This window comes from Misgurnus anguillicaudatus, chromosome 21 (assembly GCF_027580225.2).
Source record: "Misgurnus anguillicaudatus chromosome 21, ASM2758022v2, whole genome shotgun sequence".
NCBI lineage: Eukaryota > Metazoa > Chordata > Actinopteri > Cypriniformes > Cobitidae > Misgurnus > Misgurnus anguillicaudatus.
The window spans coordinates 12,379,820-12,398,892 of NC_073357.2; the positions used below are offsets into that span (position 1 = coordinate 12,379,820).

At 38.0% G+C, this 19,073-nt stretch overlaps 1 protein-coding gene across 4 annotated transcripts in view; it reads right to left on the bottom strand.

Annotated features, from left to right (window-relative positions):
• Positions 1-218: 218 nt before the first annotated feature.
• trmt10b (tRNA methyltransferase 10B) overlaps positions 219-19,073 on the bottom strand; it is a 53,370-nt gene continuing 34,515 nt past the window's right edge. For all 4 annotated transcript variants that reach the window (XM_073859634.1, XM_073859635.1, XM_073859633.1 and 1 more), the window contains 3 exons: positions 949-1,016; positions 698-821; positions 219-610 (listed from right to left, as the gene is read on the bottom strand). In XM_073859634.1, the coding sequence (XP_073715735.1) occupies positions 489-610; positions 698-821; positions 949-1,016 (314 nt within the window). In that variant the 3' untranslated portion in view covers positions 219-488. The remainder of the gene's footprint in view (positions 611-697; positions 822-948; positions 1,017-19,073) is intronic.

Consider the following 19,073-nt stretch of genomic DNA (forward strand, 5'->3'; position numbering starts at 1 on the left):
GGGACATTTTGCTCACACAAGTGGCAATTTTAACATGCTGTAATAAATTATATTTGGGGTATTTTGAGCTATAACTTCACATAAACACTTTGGGGACAAAAAATACTTATTTTACATTTCAAAAAAGTCTTATAAAATGTTTTATTAAAAAAAGTGATTCTCCCATTTAACTTTGCTACAATATGTTAAAGAGCAACACAGTGAAACAAGAGCCGAGATATTGAAGAATATCAGTTTTGCAATCATGATATTTTTAATACTAACAAAAAAACTTTTCCTGCGACAATTATTCAGTGTTATTAAAAATGGTTCACAAAATATGCTGTTAAATATTTTAAATATTAGCTGGCACCTGGGAAAACAGGCCAGACATAATGTTGTAAACATGGCCAATGTTTATTGGGCAAGGCCACAAAAATGTCAGTGTAAACAAAGCCTGTCATTAATTTCACGGACCATGATGGTTAACAGCTTCTCTGGAATGCTGATCACAGTCTGACCTCTGTAGATGCTTGTGACATCACCATGTAACCCTTTCCAGGTGGGATACCAGAAGCAAGTGCTGTTGTCCAATCTTTGGTCTCATAAAAGGCCAGCAGGATTTCAAACACTGAAATATAACAGCTTGTTCAATTGTATACTCCATTTAAAAAAAGTTAAGGATGATGACTTCAGAAGTGTCTGCTGATGTGCTTACCTTGATTGATGGCTAAGATTTTGGAGTGGAGGTTTTTGGGGTTGGACCTCTTCACCATGTATTCGTCAATAGGCAGTCTTACCATGCGGACTCCAAGCTCTTTTGCTCTTGTAAAGGTTATTTTCTGTCAAAGACAATGTCGAGATCTTGTTTGACAATAGCTTTTAGGCTTAGGTATTTATTCAGTTAACTATAGTATGGAGAAGCAAGATCTATAGAGAATGTATTTTTAATAAATTAAATTTGACCACCTTTTTTATGCTTTCATCCACTAAACCCCCTAAGATATAAACTTTATTTTCCTCCAAGTGTTCCAAAGCTAAGGGACAAAAGAAGAATTTCAGAAATCAGTCATAAAATCAAAAACATAAACATAGCAACAAAATAAAAAATAAAGTTAAACCAGTTAAGCTCTATTTGTGGAGTATAATATCTATTTAATCAATGTTAAAAATTGTTGATCTGTTAATGTAGGGCTGAGCAAAAAAAAACCCGCCTCAGATTCTCGTGCATGTTTCATAAGTATAGCGATAGCCGGTTCCTTGATTGGTATTAAATCACCATCAGCTGCTTTCAGATGGAGCGGCATTTACTACACAGAGATGTAGTTCACAAAGAATCTAGGCGGTGTCCCTGGAGTGTGTATTTGAAGTTTTGGTTCAAAATACCCCACAAATAAATTATTATAGCATGTTTTTGCCACTTTTAAAGGGGCAGTGAATTAAAAAATGAATTTTAACTGGATATTCTGTTATATAAGAGGGCATCATACTTAAAGGAATCTGGACCTTCTGTTGATAGACCCGCCCCACACATACGCAACCCGGCATTTGATTTGATTTGATTGGCTATAAGTGTGTTTTGGTAGTCGGCCCGTCTAATTTTCCAAAGCGTTTTTCAAACATCGTGGACTCCGCCTTTAAAGGGGACATTCCACGAAAATCAGACTTTTTCCATGTTTAAGTACTATAATCGGGTCCCCAGTGCTTCTACCAACCCAGAAAACATGAAAAATTAGGGCTGGGTATTGTTAGGAATTTCACGATTCGATTTCGATTCTTGGTGCTTCGATTCAATTCAATATTGATTTACTTCCTTTGATATCGATTCAATAATAAGTAAATGCACAAGCAATTAAGTACCTGAGTATATTTCTAAATAATGTGTGTAGTATTACTAATGTTCAGAGGTGGAAAAAGTACTAAAATATTGTACTCAAGTAAAGGTAAAGTTACTTTAATAATATTGTACTCAAGTAAAAGTAAAGTTACTGGTCTAAAAATCTACTCAAGTAAAAGTAAAAAGTAAATCATTTTAACTTTACTCAGAGTAAAAGTTACTTTTACAGCGGGGAGAGGTGGAGGATTTTAGTATAGTTCAAAAATGACAAGGGAATATAAATCTCAAACTAGTTATTTTTAATTGTAGGAACATCTTAACAATTAAAGTGCAATAACAAAAAGTTAATAAAATAAAAAGCTTTTTTAAACTAAGAAACATTTATGGAATTATTTAATGATTTTACATGTGAGTTATGCACTTTTGAAGGTGGTCAGCAGCTTGTAAATACAATCACTATAGTAAGGTTGTAATTGATGTATTGCTGGCAACATACAGTTGTGTTCAAAATTATTCAACCCCCCAATGCTGTTAAGGGTTTTAGGGAATTTAGTGTACATTTGTAATTGTATTCAGAATGAAGTCCTACAATGACTTCTAAAAGAACCATATGCAACTAAAATGACATCAATTGGTTTTGTAATATATTAGTAAATGTTTCTTTTGTGAATTCTTCATTGACACAATTATTCAACCCCTTAAAGAACTACCACTCTGAAGAACAGAGGTTCATTGAAGTGTTTTCAATCAGGTATTGAAAACACCTGTGGATGTCAGGGAACAGCAATAAAGCCTAATAAGCACCAATTAGGCAGCTTTAAAATGACTGTGATACTCAACTCCTTCTAAACATTTACTGGTGTGGTTACAAACATGGTGAAGTCAAAAGAATGGTCCAGGAAGACAAGAGAAGAGGTGATTAATCTTCACAGGAAGGGCAATGGCTATAAGAAGATTGCAAAGATGTTAAACATACCAAGAGACACCATAGAAGCATCATTCGCAAATTCAACGCAAAGGGCACTGTTGAAACGCTTCCTGGTCGTGGCAGAAAAAAGATGCTAACTGCGACTGCTGTGCGCTATCTGAAGCGTAGAGTGGAAAAAAGTCCCCGTGTGACTGCTGAGGAACTGAGAAAAGATTTGTCAGATGTGGGTACTGAAGTTTCTGCTCAGACAATACGGCACACCCTGCGTACTGAAGGCCTCCATGCCAGAACTCCCAGGCGCACCCCCTTGCTGTCTCCAAAGAATAAGAAGAGTCAACTGCAGTATGCCAAAAGTCATGTGGACAAACCACAGAAGTTTTGGGATAGTGTTCTGTGGAAAATTAGAACTGTTTGGGCCCATGGATCAACGCTATGTTTGGAGGAGGAAAAACAAGGCCTATGAAGAAAAGAACACCTTGCCTACTGTGAAGCATGGTGGGGGGTCAATCATGCTTTGGGGCCGTTTTGCTTCTGCAGGTACAGGGAAACTTCAGCGTGTGCAAGGTACCATGAATTCTCTTCAGTACCAGGAGATATTGGATGACAATGTGTTGCAGTCCGTCACAAACCTGAGGCTTGGGAGACGTTGGACCTTTCAACAGGACAATGATCCCAAGCATACCTCCAAATCCACTAGAGCATGGTTGCAGAAAAAAGGCTGGAACATTTTGAAGTGGCCATCGCAGTCACCAGACTTAAATCCGATTGAGAACCTCTGGTGGGACTTAAAGAAAGCAGTTGCAGTGCGCAAGCCTAAGAATGTGACTGAACTGGAGGCTTTTGCCCATGATGAATGGGCGAAGATACCCGTAGATCGCTGCAAGACACTTGTGTCAAGCTATGCTTCACGTTTAAAAGCTGTTTTAACTGTAAAAGGATGTTGTACTAAGTACTAAGATTGAATGTCACTTGGGGGTTGAATAAAACTGATAATGATGTGAGCACAGAAAAGACATTTGTGGTTATTTCATTATAAATGTTATGTTATATTTGTCTGACCTACACATGCCTCTTTGATGTAATTGTAAGCAGGATGACTGAATGATCAAAATCAATGTCAAACCGGCCAAAACAATCAATTTCAGTTGGGGTTGAATAATTTTGAACACAACTGTACATTAGTTTATTAAACTATATATCTAGTTTAAATGAGCATATAATGAGATGAGTGCCATGTCATACTTTTGACACGTTTATTGTCTTCTAGCTTCCCTGACCTGGGTGATATCAGACCTTTATTCTCTCTCTCTCTCTCTCTCTCTCATGTCTAATGACCTGCGCATTCACGAGGACGCGAAGCTGCTAGACTGCGGAGGATAATGCGCATTGTATTAAAAACGCGTCGTGCAAATGAGTGGTAAAAACCCGGTCTGCAATTTCGTACTCGAGAGCATGAATCCTACCTTTCATAGGAATGAAACACTCGCTTCGCGTCAGTGGAAAGTGATCGCTTAAATATGACCAGGGGTTTCTTTCATAAGATTTGAACTGAGGCGGGTCTGCATTAGCGCGTGCCTGTCTCGTCCGTCTCCATGATTCTTTTTGCGCGTTCCCCCGCCCATCAATCATCCGTTGAGCGTCTTTATCACCTTGCTTTTTTAAAAAAATTTTTACTCAGTAACGGATATGATTTAAAATGTAGCGAAGTACAATACTTCAAACAAAACATACTTAAGTAAAAGTAAAAGTACAGATTTTAAAAACTACTCAAAAAAGTAAAAGTACACAAAAAACTACTCATTTACAGTAACGTGAGTAAATGTAATTTGTTACTTTCCACCTCTGCTAATGTTTGATCACGTTGATGGTACAGGCTTGAAAGAAGTGCTGCGGTTTGCCATCTTTGATCTTTCTGTTTTGATATAGCGCGTCTTGTACAACGCTGAACGCTCTCACTAGAGTGTTGCCCACAGCGCCGCCACTGGCCGGGGGGGCTGAATCAATTCATAGGATTTGATGAATCGATATTGAATTGAGAAACAAATAATTGCAATGCATTGATGAATCGATATTTTTACCCTGTCCTATGAAAAATAGCAACCCTGTGATTTTGTTTTGATAAGGCTCTCTCTGCAAGCATGTGAATAAATAGGTCATGCAGATTTCGCTCCCCCCGTGACGTAGGTAAGGGATCTTATTATAATGATACCGCCCCTTCAACTGCGCTATCCAACCATGACACTGCCTTGAGTGCGAGTGACCGAGAGAAAGTATGACTGACAGCATGACGCTTTTGTATTCCCTCAAACACAAACAGGAGCCCACAATCTTATAACTGGTAGTTTTAATAATATTTCTAAAGATTGAATTAACGTTCTAAAGGATTAACCTTACCTTAGTGCAACAGAGAGAGAGCGAGTGAGTGCATGAGAGAGAGGGAGCGAGTAAGCGAACGAACGAGTGAGAGAGAGAGAGCGAGAGAGAGCGAGAGAGAGGGCAACGTGACGGTTCGCTTTCAAGTAAGTTATGTTGTTTAATATGTTTCTCTGAAGTTTATATGAATGAACACGAGGATTAATGCACTGCACGAGACAGAGTGAGTGAACAACGCATATTCACTATCATACACAATAAGTAAATATGTTGTTTAATGTTTCTCTGAAGTTTCAAATGAATACGAGGAGTTACAAGATAGATGAGAGACTGACAGAAAGGCGAATGTGTTCAATATGTGTACACAATAAACTTAAACATGTCATTTAAAGACATTTTTTGTTTAAAGACACTCCGTTATTTTAAGGTTGGCTGGACATTTTTGGGGGGGCAGAAGGCCCGGCCCTGAATTATATCTGGAGCTCCGTATCAAACTGGATCTTAGCTAACAAACAACTGTATGTAAAAACAGAAAAAAACACTACAAAAGTTACTACATCATTTTAAAATATTATTTTTTAAACCATTAAGCAGACATATAATTTAGATATAGGCAACAGTAAATAATAATAATAATAATAATAATAATAAATATTCTAAATATCAATTAAGTGTCATTAATAATAAAAATAATAATACAAATATTACAAAATGTCATGCAATTATTAATGTGTCTTTAATCCCGCTCTTTTAACTCCCAAATAAAACAATTTTGTTTCTTTCCACTTCCCCGGTTTCTCTTCTTTGCCGTCTTCCATGTGTCAATGTCGTAAAATGAAGGCGTGGGGGAGGTGGAGACTTGAATTTATATGGGCGTGTTATTCTAATGACAATCGTTTTCAGCCGCGGCATTTATGAAGGGCAGATATTGCTTACACCTGAATTTCAAAGGTACGCACAGCTTTATAAATCAGGCGGTGAGAGGAGTGTAAGCATAATCTTACGCCAACATATACGCCCGTTTCTACGCAAGAATGATAAATGAGGGCCATTATGTCTGACAACAGAACTGATAATATGTAAATAATAGCAATCAGTTGTGTTAAAATGCAATATAACGTGACAGATCAAAGAGTAGAAGTGAAACATATTTCTGGTGCCAACACTCGATCAAAAGCAAACACGTGATGACGTCGCATATATGCTAATTGTCGTGTGACGTCACCACCGCCACAAGTCTCTCAAAATCCTGTGGGAAACACTGCACTTTATTTAATTTTTTTGCTAACATATTCATCAGGGTGTACTCATTTTTGCATCACCCCATTTGATTTAAATGAGTTATTTTTTGTATCCTAAAGATGGTCAGTGACTTTTTTGTTAATAAAAAATAAATGTTTAATAAAACTGTTTTGTAAAAAAAGAAAGCAAATTGGTCTCATATTTACTAACAAATGGAGAAAAATCTTAATTTTCAAAGGGGGTGTACTCATTTATGCTGTGCACTGTATTTATATAAATATATACAGTTGTGTTCAAAATCATTCAACCCCAACTGAAATTGATTGTTTTGGCCAGTTTGACATTGATTTTGATCATTCAGTCATCCTGCTTACAATTACATCAAAGAGGCATGTGTAGGTCAGACAAATATAACATAACATTTATAATGAAATAACCACAAATGTCTTTTCTGTGCTCACATCATTATCAGTTTTATTCAACCCCCAAGTGACATTCAATCTTAGTACTTAGTACAACATCCTTTTACAGTTAAAACAGCTTTTAAACGTGAAGCATAGCTTGACACAAGTGTCTTGCAGCGATCTACGGGTATCTTCGCCCATTCATCATGGGCAAAAGCCTCCAGTTCAGTCACATTCTTAGGCTTGCGCACTGCAACTGCTTTCTTTAAGTCCCACCAGAGGTTCTCAATCGGATTTAAGTCTGGTGACTGCGATCTTCAAAATGTTCCAGCCTTTTTTCTGCAACCATGCTCTAGTGGATTTGGAGGTATGCTTGGGATCATTGTCCTGTTGAAGGGTCCAACGTCTCCCAAGCCTCAGGTTTGTGACGGACTGCAACACATTGTCATCCAATATCTCCTGGTACTGAAGAGAATTCATGGTACCTTGCACACGCTGAAGTTTCCCTGTACCTGCAGAAGCAAAACAGCCCCAAAGCATGATTGACCCCCCACCATGCTTCACAGTAGGCAAGGTGTTCTTTTCTTCATAGGCCTTGTTTTTCCTCCTCCAAACATAGCGTTGATCCATGGGCCCAAACAGTTCTAATTTTCCACAGAACACTATCCCAAAACTTCTGTGGTTTGTCCACATGACTTTTGGCATACTGCAGTTGACTCTTCTTATTCTTTGGAGACAGCAAGGGGGTGCGCCTGGGAGTTCTGGCATGGAGGCCTTCAGTACACAGGGTGCGCCGTATTGTTTGAGCAGAAACTTCAGTACCCACATCTGACAAATCTTTTCTCAGTTCCTCAGCAGTCACACTGGGACTTTTTTCCACTCTACGCTTCAGATAGCGCACAGCAGTCGCAGTTAGCATCTTTTTTCTGCCACGACCAGGAAGCGTTTCAACAGTGCCCTTTGCCTTGAATTTGCGAATGATGCTTCCTATGGTGTCTCTTGGTATGTTTAACATCTTTGCAATCTTTTTATAGCCATTGCCCTTCCTGTGAAGATTAATCACCTCTTCTCTTGTCTTCCTGGACCATTCTTTTGACTTCACCATGTTTGTAACCACACCAGTAAATGTTTAGAAGGAGTTGAGTATCACAGTCATTTTAAAGCTGCCTAATTGGTGCTTATTAGGCTTTATTGCTGTTCCCTGACATCCATAGGTGTTTTCAATACCTGATTGAAAACACTTCAATGAACCTCTGTTCTTCAGAGTGGTAGTTCTTTAAGGGGTTGAATAATTGTGTCAATGAAGAATTCACAAAAGAAACATTTACTACTATATTACAAAACCAATTGATGTCATTTTAGTTGCATATGGTTCTTTAAGAAGTCATTGTAGGATTTCATTCTGAATACAATTACAAATGTACACTAAATTCCCTAAAACCCTTAACAGCATTGGGGGGTTGAATAATTTTGAACACAACTGTAAATATATGCAGTCAGCGAAGGCAAACAGGGCAAAAAAGGAATAAATGAAGAAATCAAACGAGAGTAACTATCACGAGGCTTTTCCTCAAGTCAACGATGCGGTAGCGGTATTGTCTCTGGAGTGTAGTCCTCATCAGAGTCAACAATGCTTTCATCATGGAAACTACATGCAAAACACTGTACATGTTATGAATCTTACACGAAATTCACCTTCATCACAGCTTCATTCAGCTTAAAAAACTCCACAGATAATTTATTATATGAGGTTAAACTCATAATCTTTATAGGTGTGAGCAAAATGTATCTTTTTGTGTGTGTCCTTTTAAATGAAAATCAGCATGCTCGCGCACAATTTCCAGAGGAGGGAGGGGTTTCAACAACTTGCTTATGATGTCATAAGGAGCGCTTATTATAATAATACCGCCCCCTTAATCTGCACTATCTAACCACAGCACTGCCATTTGGTGCAGAGAGAAAGAGAGAGAGAAAAAATAATTGACAGCACAATTGAGTTTGAATTGCATCAAACCACCATCATTGTGATCAGTGTTTGCAATTCATCCTCTCAGTTTCAAGGACACACCCAAAACGACACACTTTTGCTCACACCTACAAAGTGGCAGTGCTAACATTTTTATGCCATGGACCCCCAGTGAGTGAGGAGAGAACAGGAAAGCACAGGGAGGAAAAAGGGGTATGGGATCAGCAAATGACTGCAAGCCAGAAATCAAACTTGGGTCGCCGAAAGCACCACATGTTGGGGCGCTGCTCACTACATCATCCGCTCCAACAAGCATTATATGTGTGAACCAATTTTAAAAGTCAATGGTCTGACTGTACTGTGCTTTTTAGGGGTGGCAGGGCTGTACAGTGCGACATATGCACGTGCTATAAAAAGTGGTCTGTGCGATTAATAAATTTTCTATTGTAGCACGTATGCGAAATTACAGTTTTGCATGTTCATAACAGCCTCCTAATAGTGTGTGAAGTGATTTCCTTGTGTTTGTTTGTGTGTGTGATACTGACAGACTGTTATTATACATGGTATTTGTAGTCAATTGTGCCATTAAAACTTAAAAGAGTCATATGACCCGATTTCATGTTTTTCCTTGTTTTAGAGTGTTAAATGATGTCTGTGCACAAACTGCAAAGTAGCAAAATTTAAAGTTTCAAATCCAAAGAGACTGTGCGCCCCAAACCCTCCCACTTATGTTGTAAGCGAATCAATGTAGCTTTTTATGACTTTTAATGATGGATCATTCTCAGAATCTCATAACAGCGTTGCAGATTGCCATGTATCTGCTAGCTATAAGGTTTTGCCAATAGACGATAGTATCGTGTATCAACGATCGTCAGAGATATCGCTAATAGTGGGCTTTCATGCCGATAGTTGGTGATAGTTATTATTATTATCATCATACCTTCACATTAACATGCGCATTGCATGCTTTTCCTCGCATGAGAGAGTTTGTGGCCTTTACTTTGCGCGACAGAGCTTGTAATGCGCGCAGATTTCTTCTCACATGCACGTGGACTTAAAGAGCACGTCTTGGACTCTTGCTAGGACCTGAATGCGCGCGTCTTGCACTCTTGCTCGGACCTGAATGTGTGCGGCATGGACTCATTCTAGCACCTGAACTTGTATTATGCGCGGCACTTAAATTTCCGTTTGTTGTTCCCACTCCCTGGCACGTTGGAAATTTTAGACTTAATGACGCGGATGAATTAATGGCAACAGTTTTAAGAAGGTTGATGTCATGACGGTGTTGCCCTTACTTTTTTTGTCCAACAATCAATCAAGTGACTTGTCCTAAGTAAAGAAGTGGGGCTGTAATTTAATAAATGAGTAAACTACTGCCCCGTCCCCCGATACTATTGTGAATCAGTGATCTCACAGGCTGACGATAGGACGATCTCAAAATGAGGCATATCGCCCAACACTAGCTAGCTACAGTTATGATCAGTGAAAGCAAGTGAAATATCTTAAAAATATGATTTTATGCTTACAAAATCACCCTTTACAAGGCGTGACAATCGCATGCGATTAATCGTGCAACCCTATCCAGAAATAAAACTGTAACAAGATGTCCTCTATCTGAGGTAATCTAATGACAAAATTCTGCATTAATTTGCCTGTGCTTATTACACAAGATGGTTTCAGATACAGTTTTATGAGTTTAATTCAATTCAGATTTTACACATTTGTTGCTATTTTAATCGCAATCGTATTTTGTGATTTGATCATATTTGCCTGTTCAGCACAAAGTTTGCGTGTTTTATAGCCTCAGCTGTCTGTCACTAGTCTCTGTTCACTTTACAAATAAATAAACAAACATATGGTGTAGGGGACAGTGCTCCGGCAACCCGAGTTCGAATCCCGGCTCGAGGTCCTTTGCCAATCCCATACTCCTCTCTTCACCCTATACTTTCCTGTCATTTCACATATTACTATCTATCCAATAAAGGCAAAAATGGCCCAAAAAGTAAACAATTATTATCATTAAAACATGAAATGACAGATAATAATTGATGGAAGATTTTTACAAGTGAAAAAGTGTAACGCAACTTGGTATGTGTTTGTTTGTGTGTGAACAGCAGGGCTACATCCTGCACACAGGCGGGTACCCGCGGGTGAACCGTATACTATTTGATGTAACGGGTGGAATAATATTAACGTGTCATTTACGGTATTGGATGCGGGTTGGGACTCGCGAATCAATCAAATGGACTGCGGGTACTAGCATCCAAAACCATTTGGACTTGATTCTGTACACGCTGATAGGCAGCTGTTTTTTTTTAATGGCCCTGTGTTCTTTTGTTCTGTTGACACTCTATCTGAAGACCGCTAAAGGTTTCTATTTACCGGGCGATTTGCAGTGCAGTAAGGTCTAGTCTTTATGTCAAACGGGCTGCGTATGGACTTAAATTGATGCTGATGTAAGATAACTGGTCAGGTGTTCTGTTAATCACCGCGGGTGTGGGATATCAAACAGGATCCGCAAGAACTTGCACACAACATTAAAACTATAATGAAAGATGCGAACGAAACTCTGTAGTAAAACATTTTTTAAAAGATACATTTTAGAACAAACATAGAAAAGTAAGAGGCTATAAATATAAGGAAAATGTTTGTTCTATATAATCTGAATCAAAGGTCAAAACCAGTATCAATAGACACTCAAAACTAGCCCAAAAGCATCTAAACGACTATTCACAGCCTAAATACCAATAATTAATCAAATGTGTTTGAGCCTGTATCTTCGCAAAACTTTAGCGTATTAATATGAGACTTGGTATATGTCATAACAGTGATGACCTGAGGGTGCATGCACCATTTCGTCACACTGCCCCCTACTGGTCACGAGATATAAAATATGTCTATTTTTGCTTATAACTACTGCAAACTTGAATGTAAAATTATGAGACCGGTCTTGTTTGATTTCGTGAGGCATGCCGAGTCAAACGATACCAAATGGTTTTTGGTCGGCCATTTTGTGTGTCGGCCATTTTGAATTTTTTCTTTAAATTCAAGTATTCGAATTGCGTATTGTTATGAAACTTGGTATGGTTCATCAGCAACATGTTCTGGGAGGACTTGTAAACTTTTCGGCGCCCCCTAGTGGTCAAGAGATTTGAAGCTATATCTCTGCATCTCTTTATCGTATTTACACCAAATTTGGGGGGGGTCATCACAATCAAGACCTGAGTCACAATTTATTGTTTGGTCAGTGCCCCCTAGTGGTCAAGTCATTTAAGGCTATATCTCCGTATCGCTTTATTGTATTTACACTAAATTTGGTATGTGTCATCACAGTCATGACCTGAGGCACCATCTTTTGTTTCGGCAAAGCGCCACCTAGTGGTCTCAAGATACAAGAAAATTACTATTTTTTTCATAAAACTAATGCAAACTTAGATCTTAAATCATGACAGTCATCACGTATGATTCATTTTTTGCCATGTTTGGCTTGACCCCGGTATCGCTGCTTGCAGCTATATTTAATAAATGAAATCCTTTTATATTTAACCCGCAGAAAAATTTACAACTCGCTGAAACAGTTTAAAAGTAGCACAAATCTGAAGTCCGCAAAAAAGCAGAGGACTTGGCAACACAGTGCACAGCATCTCTCGTCGAGTTTGCGCTCTGGATAAATGTACAAAGTCAAAGTTGAGTTGGTCAAAGAGATCAAAATTACTTGCCACAAACGTGGAGAGACTTTTTCTTCATGGCAGGGTTATTATCGTAAATGAAAACTATCACGAAAACTGAACCTATTAGTGAAAAAACATTTTCGTCACTGAAATAAAATAAAAACGAAGGTTTCTAAAAAACTAAAACTAAACTATAACTGTAATGTGGACCTGTAAAACTAACTAAAATTTAGGAAAACAAAACTTGCGTTTTCGTTTTTTAAATGTTATTGGATGAGCAGTTGAACATGGAGTCACTCATATTACCGGATCATAAGCAAATGAGCAGATGTTGCTGGATCAGTAATGACCAATAGGTGGCAGTCTATTAGAACTCCTGACCTGCACAGCAGCGTCACGTGATGTGTATGACGCTGTCAGGGCACTGGATCCCTGTCCCCGAGCCAACAGTTTGGTTCAGAAAACATCATCTTGTTGCTAACGGCTAGTTTAGTAAGACAATTTGTTTCATCTGGCAAACCATTACAATAACTGAAGAAGGCTTAATTATCTCAGTGTACTGTACACGGAAGCATTAAAACGTTAAATATGGCTGAAAACGCTGACCCCAACCGAGTGCTTGGCAGTGTTAGCTGACGCTTTTTGGTTGCTATGATACAGAATGTCCGCTTAACTAATCTGAAACTATTATATGCCTTTGCGGATAATCAACAAATAAAATTATATATTATTATTTAGTCAACAAATATTATGTTAGTACAGCGATCTCTTCTGTTACAGAAATGGGCACTCATAGACAGAACATTAAACTTTGCATTGATTTTCAGTTGTTGTGCACAGACATAAGTTTGTACAAGTAGGATGTGCTGATTTACTCTAAATTATCTGGGTTATTTTTAACCCAATGCTGGGAAAATATTGGACAGAACACATATGTTGGTTTATAAATAAACATATGCTGGGTTGTTTCAATGCAATGCTGGGTTGTTTTAACTCATGTTTAGGTTAACAACAACCCAGCATATGATTATTTATAACCAAACATATATATTTATATATGTATATTATATTTACCCAAATAACACAACAGAATTTAGAGTGTTGGTTGGTGTGGTATTTGTCCCGCCCTTTGATTGATAGGACTAAATAAACAAAAAAAAAAAAAAATTTAATCCTCTTATTCTCATCGTATTTTCAACATTTCCAGATTTGACAAGGTGTATGTATGTACACAACCATGATATTATGCTAAAGACTAAAACTATACTGAAACTAAATAAAAACTAAAAGTAATGATTTTTGAAAAATAGAAACGAAATCAAAACTATTTATGCACCACTAAAAAGAACTAAAACTAAACTGAAATAAAATAACACATTACAAAACGAAATAAAAATAAAAACTAATATTTTTTTAATAACCCTGCTTCATGGGCATAAGTTGCACATTACACAAACATCTTGCCTTTCACCTCAACAATGGAAAAGTAGTGCTTTATACTTTGTGTTTGCGACCGCTACCTTTGAGCTTGTTGTACTTGCCATCACCCTGTCGCCGGTGTTTTCGGACAGATTGATGTACGATGACCTGCATGTCAGTGCTTTGAGATGGGGCACAGCAGCAGCACCGCTGCTCGTTGAGAAGAGAAAACGACACGTATTTTCATATCAGTCTACAAAAGTCTCCAACCACGCCAGAAAAGATAGCTAGATTTGTCCTATAAAGTCGCTAAAGTGAAAGAAAGTTGCTAAATCTAGCGACAAAGTGACAAAGTTGCTCAGACTTTTTTACACTGCTCGCTCAAACTGTGCGAGTGTGCGTGTCTGTTGAACTCTGCCTCTGGTTGGCTAATGATGGAAGTTAAGCCAATCATTATCAGCTATGTGGTTCTCCCACCCCCTCTAGCACACACACACACACACACCAATCATCATCAGTTATGTTTCTCACAACACACACACACATACACAAACAAGAGAAAAACAGTGTTTGGCTGAGAGAGCAAGCATACGCGGGTGAAAATCACTACAGTGAGATCAATTTCAGTAACGCGCAGCATTTTAATGTCAGCAACGATAATGGCGTTATAACAGATGTGTATATGGTGTATGATATGAACTATACACAAAAGTCATTGTTAATTATAATTTACTGTCTTCCATCCTGTGTTTAAGGGCTTACAGAGAAAAAACAGCTTTCAGCACAAAGGGGAGGGACGGTCCTTTAAACATGTATAGAGGTTTATTATGTGCGAGTGTCTAATTATTGTTATTTAATTACTAAGGTTCAGTACTTGGTGTCTACCGAAAATTTTCAATTAAATGCACACAAATACTGTCACAGCTGCAACCTTCTTAAACATGAAGCCATTAATTTAAGCGCCCAGGTGCTCTGATATTTCTTCCATGCCAGGGAACAGTATCAACTCACTCACTGCGGGAATAACAAAATCTGTGCTAAAAAAGTGCAAGGAAATCTCAAAGCCATGCGCATTACGCATAAGTTCAGGTGCAAGAAGGTGTCCGGGCATCACAAATGCGCGTTGGTGATGATAATAATAGAATAATAATTATATAAAACTATAATGGGCAAAACATGCCAACTATCGTTATGAAGGCTATAGCGCAATCGGCTGTAGACATGTCTGACTATGGTAGCGAGGAAATGCTACTATCTAAAATCAAATCTTAAAATCAAATATTATGTGCCATTGGTGGGACTTTGAAGCACCACACATACCTTAGTAAAGCATAAAACTTCAGCCCAGCAGCGAAAGTTGGGAGTCTCCAAGACTTTTGCGAGGGGAGCGAAGTACCAAAGTGACAGCAGTCAGGCAGGTGAGCGCTTACTCAGCGTGATTTGCTAATGCTGTAAACGAATTTCTCCAGCTCCGGATCAAAAAAGTCTTATTATCTTCTTGATTTTGTAAATGGACAACAGAAAATGAAAGCATTGATTGGAGTGTCCATAAGTCTTGCGCCGTTATTTATGGCATGATGCAATAGGCTATTTCGTTTTGTATCTGCTTTGAAAAATTCTAAATAAACATTTTAACATGAAATTGTATTTATTTTCGATGTCTTTTGGGTTTAATATGAATTATGGAACAGTTTTTGTCATTGTTTGTAATCCATTTTATTCTACAATAAATGATTCAACTTCAATCAGTTGCGTTTGGAGGAGTGCGTTATATCCACGAAGTGTTACCCGAAAAACACTCTAAAATAGAAATTGGAATCAAAGTTTTGCACAACTTACCAGAAACAATGTTAAGCTCGGAATGTTTTTTCTAGTTTTTTCAGGTTGCTATTCTATAAAATGTAGGCTATTGTACAAAAAAGGAATAAACGATGAAAAAAAATTCTATAAGTCCCATTACATTCAAAACATATATAAAACAAAAAATTAGCATATGGAAAACATTATTTCCTGTTGTTATTGCTAATATAATTATTATTAAAACAACAAAAGAAGAGTACTGTTTTCCGAAGCTTTCCAGCATCTGATTGAGAAAATACTACTAGTTCAGTAAGCGCTCAATCTGCACAGGTGGCTTAAACTTCTGCAGCAAGTAAGATATAATATAACACCCAAACTGGTTAGTGATTTATTTGACATCGTAAGTTCAATAGCTTGACATGATTTCCATAATTTGATTCAAAAACTCATCGGATCTAGACACAAAAGTGGCCTTATTTTGGATCCAAAACGGCAAATTTTGCCCGAAAGGTGACAAATTTGCACCCCTGCAAATATCTATTTGTGGTGGTCAATTTTGATGTTGTGGCGGACACAAAGTTATTGTATACAAACACTAACAATAACTGCTTTTATATATAATATAGCATTTGTCCTATAGACGGTTTCAGCAGTAACAACATAAACAAGCGGCTGTCGTGGTCCACACGTAACTTCCGGTAAACTCTGCTAAGAATAAATAACAACAAAGTTCTTAAAACGTGGTTTATTTATATAACAAGCAAAAAACGACAACACATAGATAACCTAAAAAACCATAACTTTTGTTATTTTGGACAAGGCATTTGTTCAAGAGATCAGTTTAGCAACAACTAGTCAGACCATTAGAAAAAACGAAGCCGGAAGTAAAGTTCTGATCCAGACGTGTATCGCCTCAGCGCACGTGCGGCCGATGAAACCGTCTATAAACAAAACTAATTCACATGGCCAAAATCTCATTTATATTCCCAGGTAAGTAACTTTTTACTCAAACAAGTGAACAACAAATTTACTTGTCCGAAGGACAACCATCTGACAATGCTTAATGTCAAGCCCTGATCTGATACAACAGATTAGTGATGCGCGGGTTGTCTCGTAAAATTGTAACTTTAATGCGGGGCGGGTTGGGGCGGGTCATTAAAAACAAAATTAAAAAACTGATATGTTGCGTCTAATTCCCTGTAGCATATATATTAAATATTTGGGAATATATATTTTTACATTTAATTACTTTCTTTGATAAGGTTAAATTACGTAGGCCTATGTGGCAACGTAACTTCCGCAACGTAACTTGTGCAACGTAACTTGATATCCCCAAACCTTTGACGTCACGGAAGCGCCAAGTAGCTCCCGCTGCCAGCCACAACAACAAAACAAACGGAGAATTTAAAGATGAAAGACGATCTGCAGGAGAAATTAAGGTAGGGAATTTGTGAATAGATAATACAAATGCTGCTTTTTTGTGTGGTGATCTACTTTTAAAATGATAAAGCCGACAAGTTCTACATGCTAAAAACACTTTAAATGCGTGGACTATACTGCATATATCTCTACATTGGATTTAGGGATGTCACCATTACTCTATTTTCTTGAGGAGTAAAAAACATCCTGGAGCACATGTCGAGTACTGTTTAAAATAGCAGAGATTTAGTGAAACTTGAAGGAAAATTACAATAGTATCAGAAGCATATATCAGCACAACGCTGCCTCTCTCTCTCCCTCTCCGTCGTTCGCTTGCTCTCGCGTGCTTTAGCTCGTGCATGAAAGCAAGAATGCGATGCAATTGCATGCTTGTAAATGTCGGAAGTTTACACGACTGATCTGCAGCGGGCAGGCATAAGATTTATAAAAACACATATGAGAAGAAAGGCACAGCAACTCAAAAAGACTTAAGTGTTTCACAATTACTCATAATGCCAATTTTCCCGTGGAGGCATGGAGCAGCATGAGAATACACAGTAAGCTTATGGGCGATCTACCGCCATTGCCTTTGTGATCGATGTATTGGACACCCCTGGTTTATCATTATCCTATCTCTATATTAATATGACCATGCTGGTTTCTATGGCTCATTGGTGTATGTTGTTGCCAGTTTACAGGGCGATGTAATCTAGTGGCTGTTTCCAAGCACTCTTAGGCTGAAATAAAGCCTCTTTTTATTTACATTACAAATGCCTAATATGTCTATTTTAATGGTCGCGGGCGCGGGGCGGTGCGGGTTGTAAAAATAGATACAGTGTTGCGGTGCGGGCCAAATATTTCATAAAAGCAGGACCCGCGGGTTGGAAAAAACGCCGACACGCGCATCACTACAACAGATATATTACTTTGGATGACATTTTTCCACAAATTACTCAACATTTTAAGTTTCAAACAGAGGTGGCAATAGAGAGGCAAAATATACGGATTGCAAATTAAAAATTGTGTAGCCTAAAATTTTGAAAAATTGTGCATTTTAACAATAAGTACATTGTCCTATTAATGATTGTAGCTGTAAAGAAATAAAACAAACAAAAAGAAAATTATGCTGATAGACCTTAACATATACGAAACTGAGACATTCCTTTAAAGCGACACCATGTAATTTTTCAACCTTCATAATAAATTTTTAAGACCCTTCAGGGCTCGACATAAGGGACTGCCCGGTTGCCCGGGGCCAGTGGGAGAGAAGCTCGGGCCAGTATATCATATTGTCACTTGCCCGATCGGAAGAAACGATGCAATGTTTCGAACAGTTTTCCGTTAATTTCCAGGTATAGCAGACAAGTCGGGATCCTTTTTCGTTAGGACTAGCAACAACCGCAAACAAAACGTCGAAGCCAATGAGAAAAGTCTGATAACGCTTCATCTGGTCCACTGAACTTAATGGCGAGACGTATGAATGATGAGAATTTCCAGCGCATCAAGAGACATATCAACACAGCATTTCACCTCATCAAGAATGAACAGCCATTCGAACGATGTATTGACTTGCTTAAAAAAATTAAAACAGAGTTTATGTGGGATCTCAGTCCCACACAGATATTGCATGTCGGAGGCAAGAAATATTTGGTTTAACGTCTTTACTAATAGTTAACTCTTTCCCCACCAATGATGAGTTAAAGGCAATCTATATTTCCGCTATTACCCACTAGGTGGCACACTTACCCAACTTATAAAACACTGGAGCATTCACTGATACTAACAAACGTCCTTAAAACCCACCCATATTTGAGAGGTGATGAATAAAAATGAAGATGGGATGAAACTGTATTTTGTTTGAAAGCAGAGGGATCAGCATTAAACTTTAGTGAAAATCATAAAAAATGCTGCCGCTGGCTGGCAACTTAAAAAAAATCCGCTGGCGTTAAAGAAATAAGTCCAATAAATGCTCCACTATTAGTTAAAATGGATAGAACTGCATGGAAATATATGCAGTAATGTTATATATTTTCCA